At 41.7% G+C, this 12,656-nt stretch overlaps 1 protein-coding gene across 1 annotated transcript; it reads left to right on the forward strand.

Moving 5' to 3' along the window:
• Window positions 1-478: 478 nt before the first annotated feature.
• Window positions 479-11,433, forward strand: LOC105279623 (proline-rich nuclear receptor coactivator 2). Its single transcript, XM_011339501.3, has 2 exons — window positions 479-1,425; window positions 1,994-11,433. The coding sequence occupies exon 2, from the start codon at window positions 2,099-2,101 to the stop codon at window positions 2,609-2,611; it is 513 nt and encodes a 170-aa protein (XP_011337803.1). The 5' UTR covers window positions 479-1,425; window positions 1,994-2,098; the 3' UTR covers window positions 2,612-11,433.
• The last annotated feature ends 1,223 nt before the right edge of the window (window positions 11,434-12,656 follow it).

The following is a 12,656-nucleotide window of genomic DNA, read 5'->3' on the forward strand; positions in this document are numbered from 1 at the left end:
CTTGGATCAAAAATCGAGTATCTTGTCAACTCGAGTAAGTCTCGACAGATTGTCTTCGACAAATAATGCAAGCGTGCAAAGTGATTAACATATTAAAATATATTATATCAGCATCCACATTTCTTTCTCGTATGTGCTGTATTATTGTAAATACGTAGCCAAACGTAACAGCCATCTGTTCAACACGAACAGCTGTTGCTGACTTTCCTTGCGTGTAAACGAAATTACTTATTAACCATAGTTGTTATTGAACTGGATTAACAATGGGTGCTTTCGAGGAAAGAACATTGTACCACACAAAGGCATTTTATTAGTTATATCTTTGAATGTATCTAAGTGCAGGAACCAATCACCGAGCGCTCGCTGATCTGCTTTGTCCAAACGCAGCCAATGCCAACTGTACTACAGCATATTTGCACACGCGCACTCTGCCGATCTATCTCGAGGGGAAGGAGACACACCTATATATATGTGGGGTTACGTCTTTCTACGAGTCACAAGTAGTTGGAGTTGGAGTAGTGTAGGAACGCCGAGAGGAGTGTGAAGGTAGTAATTGGAATAGCGGCTGTTATTTACTGTGTTACGTTGGCCGCAGAAGGTTAAGAGCGAGAAACATTTCTCTTTTCAAGATCTCAGCGGAGTGACATAAAACGCACGACGACGAGAGAGAGAGAGAAGAAAGGAAGCAAGAGTGAAACTGTACGCGTATTCCGGAGTATACGTGCTAGTGCGACAAATCTCGCGAGACGCGTGCAGTTGGCGTCGCGAGGTTGAATCCTTCGATCAATTCAGGGACGGAAGTGCGCAGGAATACGCTCGAGAACGAGGAGGCCAACGAGAGCAGCCTAGCAAACGGCCCAGTGGATCAGCCATTGGCGTAACGATCGTCCACGGCCGTGAGGAAGACGAACAAACGTCTCTCGTGTCGGCCATCTTTGCAAAGGGAAGTTGCCGTGTCGGGGAAGCGCGAGCTGAGCTCTACGTGCGTTCTCTGTGTGAGGAGAGGGATCTGTGCGCACGCGAGAGAGCGAAAGAGAGAGAGGGAGCGAGAGCAAGCGAGAAAGCGTGTGTACGGAAAGGGGAAGAGGAGAGGCCGAGGGCGAGAAACGACGTTTGCTGCGTGCTAACGGTGGCTAACGGTCACCGGATGTGGTCGAATTTGCTAGGTACATGCACTGGCAGGACCGCGAGAGCCGAAAAGCTCGAGGAGGCGAGGTAGCATCACGCTAAACGGGGTTCCCGAGGTGTCTCGTTGTGCCGTGTCAGTTTCACCGCCGCTTCATCGTCATTGTCGTTGTCATCCCCACCACTGCTCTGCCCTGGATATCCGTGATTACTGCGCAGTTGGGAACATCGCCGAGCACGTAGAACGCCGCGGTAGGAAGGGATCGTCTCCGAGAGGCGGACAGCTTGCAAACATTATCGGTAAAAATAAATGCACTAGATTTTTCCGGCTCCTTTCTTTGTCGCGTCTCTTTCTCGGATATGTATCCTGTATATTCGTATTCCTTTATTGCTCGGCAATAAGCATCGCCGAGCAATAAAGGAACGTTTCTTCTTTTCAAGGAAATCCTTTTCTTTTTTTTTTAATTCATTCTTGGAATCACCGATTCTTCTGATCTCAAATTGGTATTCGAATTATCTGGTATTCTTATTTATTGTATTTTGATAATTATTTGTTACTTATTTAAGCCTACTTATCTCAACAAGAGCCAAAAACGGAACATTAGTCATTCATGGAATAAGCATTCAGATAATGAGAGCTTGTTTGTAAAACATTCTTTCAAACATTTGATTATTCCGCTTATCGCAAGTTTTCCTGTAAATATAGAGACAGTTGATAACAACGTTGTAATAGAGCACAAATATTCCTTTGTGACGTATGGATATGACTGACGAAATTTATAAATTGTTGTATTATAATAAGAAGAAAAAAAGAAAAGGAGAGAGAGAAGTAAGAAGAGAAATGTAAAAGCTATTAAACCGTTTTCAGACCGATGGGTCGGTGGTTGGTCTCGTGAAGAGGGAGAACGAGAGAAAGAATCGTAGCAGAAGCTGACACGAGCAGTAAGAGGAGAGAGAAAGAAAGATCCGAGCCATGACGAACTCAGCGCCCAAGCTCGGCAACGCCAGAGTGGACCGGCAGGCGTCGCCAAAGGTCAGCTACCAGCATCAGCACAATCATCAGCAGAAAAATCACAATCGCTCCAGCAGCAAATCATCGCCGTTCCAATACAAGAACGGTCGCCACGCGATTGCGGCAACGGGAAAGACTCCGAAAGACGGTCGGCAGAGCTGCAGCCCATACAGCTCTTCGTCGAAGAGCGCGAGGAACTCGCCGCAGCATCAACAGCAGCAGCAGCAGCAGCAACAACCACAACCACAACCACAACCACAGCTCCGCTCCGAGCACCATCGCAGTCCGAGCAGCAGTCCGACCAACAACAGCTTCTACGCGGGCGCCAAGTTTTCAGAGACGCCGTCGCCCGCGAGTGTGCCTAAGCCCCCGAGTCGCTGGACGAACACGACTTGCGAGCTGATGAGCAGCTGCCACCAAATGAACAGAGAGTATACAAAGCAGCTGCGCATAGTGCTAAACGTCCAGACCTGATACCCGAGGACCAACGCGTCCACCACCATCGCTGCCGTTCGCGATACCATCAAACGACCGTCAGCAGCGCTCGGGGTATCAGATACCGCACGGTATCGTCATTGATAATAATAGAATTATCGGTAGACGGGTGAAGAGGACAGCAAGATAATGATGATAGTGGCGATTGGTGTTGCATGGTACGGGCCGCGTATCACGTGGGTTTTCGATTTTATCGCGCGAGTGAACGTCTAATCCGTCGTTCTTTATGCTAAGCCATTGTACATCCAGCGTATAGAAGAGAGACTTTAAACCGTTGACTGCATCTTATACCCGTGACGACGGCGAAAACGATGACGACAACGACGACGTCTTCGTACATTGGCATCGTCCCGATCGATGTGCACGCGAGATACACATACGTTATATACATATATGCACATATACGCACATGTATACATATACGTATATGTGTATATATGCATATATTGCGTTTTCTGGAACTCTCCACCATACACGCGCCATCTCTGCGAGGTGTAAGTAATACTGTATTTTAGATTATCATTATACTACTAAAGACTTATAAGTACATGACGGAGAAGCGTAAGAAGAGCCCCTCAGAAGCGTAATCCTAACGTACATATGTATTATATCTACGTAACATTCGGAGACGCGCGAGAGAAAAAGCTAAATGGGACATTCTCAGTTTGGTGAGACGATAAGCGCGAGTTTGCGAGCTGTCTTATTTCGCGTGACTTTTCGAATGTGCTTCAATGTCGATGTGTCGAGGAAAAAACATAAAAGAGCATATCTGCGATTATTTTTCGCAATTTGGCTTTTGCCAGAAAGAAAAGAAGGAAGCAACTTTTGTTGCGGGCCCGCGTCGGAGACGCCGCTGGTGTTCCCCGTACGCGTTTTTACCTCGTCGAGCTTCGCTCGCGGACAACAGCGACGTCAGAGGCGTCGCGACGTGTGCAATTTCGCCGCTTCGTTGCCGCGCGGAGCGCGCTGGACGAACAACTCGCTCGTTTAACGACTGCCCGACTAATGATCGTTATCAGTATGCTTCTTCATTGACTGAATTTCTCTCGCGGACTTGATCATTTTCGTGAGTCAACGGAGACACGCACGCGTGCACGTAGTTTCATTTCAAGCAGTTCTTTTTAGTTTTCGTTTCTTTTTCTTTTTTTTCATTTTTTTCTTCTCTTCTTTTTTTTTCTTTTTTGTTGTTGAAAATACTTTTATTTTATACTGCGTTATCCGCGGACTATAGGTATATAGAACATGTATAATTTTGAGTTTGTCTGAATGTGCGGTAGAATAAAGGGTTGGCAGTTAATCGACGTATATGACGCCGACGTGGGGTAACATGAAGGGATCGAGGTATATACAGAAAGAGAATGTGAATGACAGATGCGTAGTTGTCGAATGAACGCTTCAGTTACGTGACTGTTTCGTACGGATGTATTATGATAATAATCGTTATGACATTGCGAGACGAATCCATACTTTGACCACATTTCTCGTGCCTGACTTGGCATGTTTCAACTATTCAACAACGTTCAAATGACTGACGATGAATTGCACGTGACGTAAATCTGATGGTTTATTTTTACGACTGCAAGTAAGAGAGAGAGAGACAAAAGAGAATATTGCTCTGGCAGGACCGTTGCAAAACGATGATGATGCCGCAAGCAACATCTCTTATGATCGACGAATTACGGACTCAATCTACACTTATTAAGGAGCTTCGCGGACCTCTTGTTTCGCCATTACATTTAGAAAGAATCGAAATACCGAATCCATCCGATGCTTTATTTAAACATACAGACACGGGGACGGGAGAAGCGTCGCGATTATTCAACACGACTATCCACAGTCTTAGTTAATTAACATCAGATTAACTGATCGTCTTTTAAATGATGACCGTATCTATAATGGAGAAGCAGGACTCGGCAACTATGTCAGTTAAACTAAAGAGCGTCCCTGACAGAAAGTCCATAAGTAAATCAAGAACAACGGTTAACGGTGACCGACGTCACAGCGCGAAGGATTCAACCCGTCCTCGAAGAGTTGGTTCTCTTCGTGTCGCGAGTCCGGAAAGATTTTCGGTGTTCTTTTTTTTTCGTGCTAGCACAGGTCTAAGAGATGATAAGGTTTTTCGTTGTTCGCGATGACACTTCACGGGCGCTGTTGTCATATCAAACTCGCACCACTTCTGTCCACACGTTGGGCAGAGCAAATGGATTTAATCTACGATATTATATGATAATGTTAACGATAACATTTAAGGATAATGCTAACGATGATAGTAATAAGATAAGGCCTTACACGATATACACAGCAGCGTGGAGAATACGATCGATTTGACATCGTGCGTCAAATCGGTGACGGGTTTTCCGTCGGTGTAGACTTTTAAAAGATTCACGTTATATCTTCTTTATTTTTCTTCTTTTTCTTCCTTTGCTTTGTCGCAAGCAAGATCGTTTCAAGCCACAGACTAAGCAAAATTATTTGATGTAGCGTTTTAATTAGTGTTATACTTTTTTTTTCCTTTTAACTTTCCGGATAAGTTGCAATAATTTTCTTTCAACTGTATATATATGTCTCCTTACGTCAATTCTTTCTTGATAAGTGACTAGTCTTAGGATGAGCTCGCGAGATAACGCGAGAGAGTGGAATGCGCGATTGGGGATACGAACTCGCATCCTGCTGGATAGGAGAAACGATATATCAAAATACGCGCAGTTTTCTCAATTTTTCGATTTCGCTCGCTCTATATTTCTAGTTTTGTAAGACGTTTCTTCGAGACGGTGTCTATGTAACAGCCAACAACAGCGGTCGCGCGGTTAGGAGATGACAATCGATCGATCTGTTGATCGATTTATTGATTCGTAACGACCGAGATTATTGGTGGGGCATACAGATGAGAGATGAATGAACAACGCTCGTCGAACGTAGAGCTCTCGCATTCGCGCGCGACTTCTTCCTTCTCGCTGTCGAGCGCCGTGCGCTTGGTAGCTTCAAGAGAAAATCGATGTCCCTCCACGACGTAAACGCGAGGAGAAAGTTTGAGAGTCGGTTTTCTTTTTCGCCGTCGCGATTCGATTCGATTCGATTCGATTCGATTCGCGAGCGCAAGGATCGCGCCGGTTCGAGCATACATTTTTACGCGTTCGTAGTATCGCATACTTTCTCGATATTTCAATTGGCACATTAAATGAGTAAGACAACAAATCTAGGTGAAATATGTCTTTACATGTGTCGAGGGCACATTCGTCCAGCTGTTTCAATCGTTCGTGTAATTTATTGGTACCGCGCGATGTATATCATTCTGTGAAGAAATACTAACGCGTTTACGTGCAAGGATCAATGATAAAGGGATCGTGTCGCGCTAGAATTTAATCACCGGTGGTACAAGGAGCTAAAAGAAATTCCAGAAATTGTTTTGCATTGTGTAATTTGTTTATTCCTTCTTGTATCGCGATATACATTGCATGAAAAAAATATTTGGTACAGTTTTCTGGAAAAAAATTTCAGTTTATCGCAATCAGAAATGCCCTGTAAATTCACGCTTAATTTTTAATCATTTGCACTCTATACGCAACAATGTGTATACTAACGTGCGTGATTTTAAATTTCTTAAATACGTCGATAAATCCGTGTATTTCTTTTAATATAAAATATGTGCAATTCTTTTTTATGTTAATTATCGCTTCTCCACGGATCAATGTGCTTCTTATAGGCAACGATGATTAACGCAACAGGCTGGTTCCATTTGTAAATGTCCAATATTCCAGAACATCGTGGATCACAAGCGACCTTCATCTTCTTCAAGAGTCGTCGAGTTCAGTTTATCATGACGAGTCTTTCGAACGAACGGCAAAGTTGACGTGCGATTAAAATGCAGATCAAGCTTCCGATCTTGACGACACGCGCGGGTTTCGAGACGGGTGAATCGTCAAGGTTTCAGAATGTGATCGTAATCCTTAAACGAGAAGGAAATGAATTAGAGTCACTGCCGTCCGGTGAGAAAAAGAGAGAGTGAATGAACGAGTGAATAAATGAATGAACGAGAGACAAAGACGGAAAAATAAGCCAAACGAGACACATGTATCGCGATTCCGGAAGAAACAATGTGTAAATAACATTCGTCGTATAAAACCATATAATCTCGATCGAACTCGATCGACAATTCGCGATCTCGACTGCGGGAATGAATTTCGTCGCTTGTAAGACACACGGGCGTGATCGATCCTCGTTTCTGATAGAAACCCTTTTAATCAGAATCGTGAAATAACGTTCCCGATCTTGATTGGTGCCAATCTAATCTAATAGATATAGTGTATAGTACAACTATATATGACCACTATGATTGTGTCTGTACGTGAAAATATAGTCATTAGTATTGTAAATCATAAACACTGGTTCTACGCTAAAGTGCAATAATTCTGTTAAAAAAGATTACGTTATATATATATATATGTATATGTATATGTATATGTATATACACGAAAATATTTCTCTATGACGAAGAACGAAGAATAAAATGGGCAGCAAATGTAGAATTAAAAAATTGGAAGCAAACTAATACTTTGTATCTCTGGGAGATTATCTTTTGATATCAAGTCTTGCCTAACGTTTTTAATAATATAATTATTTAAATATATATTTTATTTATTTATTATCTCGTATAGGTTCATTTCGAACCGACAAATTTTTTGGAAAAAGAACTACGGTTGATGGTCGGAAACTAAAATAGTACAGTACCAACAATTTTTGGATTTCCTGTTATGACCATTTTAGCAAAAACATGGTGTTACCGATCTTACCTTGATGTTATTTCGCGATCGATTAAAGGATCTCTAGTTTCTGATCGTTCGCGGATGTTCGCGTAGAAACATAGGATACATCTCGGAAGCTGCGATGGGTGCCAGGTTCGATTTTTGTGGCGTGAACGTACAATCGGCGAAAAGAATGTAAGCGAGAATGCATAAACGAATAAGAATATGGATGAGAAAAGAGAAGAAAGAAGTCGCGAGCATGGACAGAGAATTAATCGTTTGGCGATACGTAAAGGGGAGGGGGGGGGAAGGATTCCTTGAGAAATTAGCTGTGATGATTCGATAGATACTATTAGCTTTTAATTAAATGATAAAATTAATCGGTATAATATATACATGTATATATGTATGTATCTTACATATATATATATATATATATGTATATCTATACACGCGGTACATGTATTATATATATGATAAATTATATAGAAAGAACACACGCAAAGTAACTTAAATATGATAAGTAATGTAAAATAGTAATGTTATTAGTTGAGTAAACAGATTTGCGATACATGATAAAGAAGCGAACAGAGGTAGGGAAGGGAGGGAAGTGAGGAAGAAGAGATGCGAGCCTGCATTATCTTCTTCTCTCTCTTTCACTTTCTCCCTTTCTCTTTCGTTCTCTAAATCTCGGTGTCCCACGTGAGATACGCAACGCATCCGTATTCTTCACGCTTTAATTATTAACGAACATAAATTTCTGACGGTTCGATAGTATTATTATCTGACAGACCGACATGCGCGTGAGTGCGCTCGGAGGGTTTCGGAGGGCAAAGGCATTTGCAAAGGATGATAGAGGAAAATGAGAATAGGTAACAAAAAAAGAAAAAAAAAAAACAGAAAAAAGAGGAAATGCGCGACAGTGAGTGACAATCCGAGCGCGTCTGTCTTCGCGGCTTTAAGAAACGCGTCCGTCGTAATCGTGACTAATAAGACAGATACACACAAACGTAGCTGATAATAATCGTAGTTCGTAGCTGTAACATGTGCCGACGTACGTACGGTTGGGTCATCCGAAGGAATCGATGCGGATTTACAAGGCAGATCGAAGGATTGAGTGAGCGAATGAACGACTCAGTGATCGCCATCTCCAGTGAGGAGAGAATGTGCATTTTCATGAGAGGTGAAGGACTTGGACGTGTACAGTTGATTAATGTGTATCAGGCTGATCTCGTTTCTGCGGAAGAGAAACACAGGGAGACCGACCGAGTGATCATTGTGCGATCCCCAAGTATTATAACAATGCCCGGAAGGGCGGCAGGCGCGGTGGCGCTCGCGAAGAGAAGGTCGTGATCTCCCTGGAGGAAGAGAAAGACCGACCAACGAGATGCGGGACCCACATTTATCGGTCACCATTTCAATTGTGATATTGTAACGTACAAAATCGCAATGTAGACTTGAACTTAAAGCGGGCGGGATTTCTTGGAGAATCGATGAACGGGAAACAGTGGATTCGATCCTCGAGGCGACCGTCCCAATAAATTCCGCAGTCCGTTGATTTCTCGCGTTTACACATGCGTCCGAAAACCGCGGAAATCTCGAAGAGGCCGATTATCGTGCGTCGTCCGAATATCCCGTCGAAGCTTTTGATAATTCCGTGAGACTTCTTTCGTTTGCAGCCGCGGCGCTGTTTGCTCTCGCGAAAACAGGATTTCTTCTTTCCGTATCTGGGTCGCCTCGTTCAATCGCGATGAATTTCCTGACGAATCTACAACTTCTCGTAGTAACGATGTCGTACTGTAGGATGATAAAGGGAGGAACTGTTTTTACAAAATATTTATAAAGTCGGTATTATGTCGCCTAAACGGTTTCAATTTGATTTGCATTTAAGTATAAGTAAATATCTTAATTCCTAGGGAGAGGAGAAGTCCCAATAATTCGTTTTTTAATTACCAGTCAAATACCGGAGATTTTATTCTTTGAGAATACGAGATTTCGATTTCGATTTCGATTTCGATTTGTTTTACAGGAAATTGTCTTATCGCGTGGCACGTATTCGGTTTTCAGAGAGGTGGAACATATGTACGATTTGTGTACGTATATCATCTTTGCGGTTTTTCGTAGTGAGGAGGAAGCTATTAAAATTTCAAGGATTCAGTTGCAAAATTCTCCAAGGCTTTTTTACTAATTTATTACACAAGTTCTTTAAAAAGACGATTCAATACAGAACCAATTATTTTAGTTTAAAAAATTAGATTTTATCTTTTTTTGAGGAATTCTTGTTTTCTGAACGAATAGGAACGTTAAGAAAGAATTAATTCTCGATAAACATTCGTAATTAGACAAAAGTCAAATGCGCATACATTTTTTAACAAATAATAGCGTTTTTGCACAGGAGGAATTATTACTTTTTAACATATCTTATTTTTCTTCTCTTTTTATATTTACCGAAGTAATATAACATGCATTTTTAAGAGAAATTTTGCAGATAGAGGAGCAAACGATTTCGATACTTTTTCACGCGCCGCAAAGATTTAATACAATCCTTTTTATCACTTATCTTGCGAATTATCGACGAAATAACGAAAAACGATTTTTATGGAAGCAAATGGTTTGTTAAAGCGACAGCATGTTGTTGATTATCGTAATCGACTTGACGTTTGACGTAACTTTTTCTCTATAAATTTCTTTTGAGACTACTTTCCTTACACAGAATTGAGAGGAATTCCGAATTTCGCGAATTGTCGAATAGAGTAACGCAGGCTTTCAAATACATAAAGCGAAGACGTTGAAGCTCATCGAGAAAGACAAAAATCAGAATGTACTCTGAATGATTGTCAAGCTCGCTCGCAACTTAGACTTTCCCTCGTCAATGAAAGGGGAAAAGGTCGATGGTGAGGATTATACTCGCCAAAGATCTTCGGAAAATTCGCATTATCGCTCTCGTCTCATCATACCGAGCGTTTGATAGTAACATAGGGACACAAACGAACACACAACCACACGAAACACTATGTCGATTAATTAAATAAGCCTTAAATTTAGAATTAAGTTGGCAGAGGTTTGATAGAGCGAAACGAAATGGTATGAAGGAGAGAGGAAAAGAGAGAGAAAGGAAGATAGGTATAATTATTATATTATAATAATTATAATTATATCTATCTCGTGTGTATAATTGTTAATCGAGAAGCGCTCACGGTCCCATGTGTTTCACAAAGGATCCCGCGACTTTAAAAAGAAGAAAAAACTGTGCGCGTATCCCTCCCTGATGATATTAATTTAAACGATTGTTAAATTGTTGTTTAACTCATCGTACATTCCTTCGGCTTTTATTTTCTTCTCTCCGTGAGTTTTTAATCGGTTCGATGCTAAATTTTGCCTCGTGCTGCCCTCTCTTTTCGTATCGCTCATATACTCTTGCCCGACATTTATAAGCCCTCTCGTCTTCGTTTTATCTTTAATTAATTTTTAAGAATCTTTTTTAATCGTTATTAAGAAAACTCTGAGGCACGCAGTTCGATCTCGATCGTCTTGCGGGCATTCACGCGAGTATGATTGCCGGGATTGCGTAAGTACGTGGCGCGGCACGACATTCTGCATTCGTATTTAGGAATCGTATCAATCTCCAGCCGACCAAGTGTCGCAACTACACACGCAAGAGAGAACGACTGGAAAATACAGTGGAAATGTGATTCTCAGATATAAGAGAATATAGATTATATATTGCGACATATTTCTGCTGTATTTGCGCTTTTAATCCTTCCAATACGCCTGTGGCATCCCGAGCGGAATCAGGCTTACTTATGAGCGATCGATCCTATTCATTTGAGAACATCGCGGAAGCGCGTCTCTCTCTCTCTCTCTCTCTTGCATGTATCAAGAATAATATATAATATATTATCTTATATGACATAACAACATTCATTCTCTCTCCCTCGTGCATCGCTATCACGACAATGATACTTTCGTAAAAATGCAATTAATGCGTTTTGCTACAAAACCACGCCGCGTACTCGCGCGCCTCATCAAACCCGATGAACGTTCAATTAAAAAAAAAAAGACATTTTGAGGGGCGCTAAAGCTCGTTCGTCGACGATGGCGGAAGGAGGAGGAGGAGTTCTTTGTTCTCGTTCTCTCGCGGGTATCTCATGTTATATATTCACCCTCGACACGCAGAGGGTCATCGTCGACAATATTTTTTAAATCTTTCCTTCCGTTGTCGTCAAACAACACGGAGAGAGCGACCGCGCGATCCCAACGATGCGGGATACCTCTCGGCAATTACACGCGATTCTCTTCTCTCCAATTCGCATCTCGGGGAGAGAAACGAGCGTCACGCTTTCGCGGGAACGCAAAAGGTACGATTTACGGGGTATCCGATCGTCGCGCTTGCGTCGTCGCTACTAACGACGACGAAAATCATTGTTCGCCAGTGCGGCGAGATGCATTGACTATTTGAGCGAATATAGAGACCATGTACCTTGATATATATATATATATATATATATATATATATATATATATATATAATATACTTTAGTGTATTTCCGTACGATAAACGCGTGTATGCAAGTGTACTGAATGCGATGGGATGCATGTGTGCCAAAAACTGAGAGAATGAAAGAAAGAGCGAGAATAAAAAAATATATATAGAAATATACACACACACACATACAAAGAGAAAGAGAACGAGCGCGCGCGTGCGTGTGTGTGTGTGTGTGTAGAAAAGAGCTTCCTTCTCCAAGGAGGACATGTTTTTCCTGTCAATCCATCATCACCGTTTTTAGTTAAATATTGATACTTATTATTTGCTATAAGAGAGAAAAATCAAGGATGATGGTCATGTGCATATTATGCTAAAAGCAAAATTATTTTATGCATTTCCAGCTGTGCTACTTTTTATCTTGGCCTTCATTTAACTCTCGATATTTCAGTATTCAGTTTCGTGCAAGCTAGCGACATGATGTGAATGTATAAGCGCGAGTAATGATTGGGGAGACAGCGTCTTTGCTTCGGAAAAACGTGTCGTTTTAGATTAGAATCGTTTTCACACGCACGCACGAGGTTTCACTCCTGAAACGAAAAATCTATGCCAATATTAAGAACATCGATTACAAGCGATAGATGAGCATAACATGGCTTCTCGTCTGTGGTGCACGTGAAAGCGATTCTTGATAAATAAGTGCATAAGCTTCTATTTTTTCTTCTTTAATCTTTAATCCCTAGACACGCGGGTGGAATATCTGCACGTAAAATCTGATTAATTAACCGGAAATAATTGA

Source organism: Ooceraea biroi, chromosome 9 (genome assembly GCF_003672135.1).
Source record: "Ooceraea biroi isolate clonal line C1 chromosome 9, Obir_v5.4, whole genome shotgun sequence".
Classification (NCBI taxonomy): Eukaryota; Metazoa; Arthropoda; class Insecta; order Hymenoptera; family Formicidae; genus Ooceraea; species Ooceraea biroi.

Excerpts from the sequence above, each read along its gene's own strand:
- LOC105279623 (XM_011339501.3), top strand. The coding sequence starts at position 2,099 with ATGACGAACTCAGCGCCCAAGCTCGGCAACGCCAGAGTGGACCGGCAG.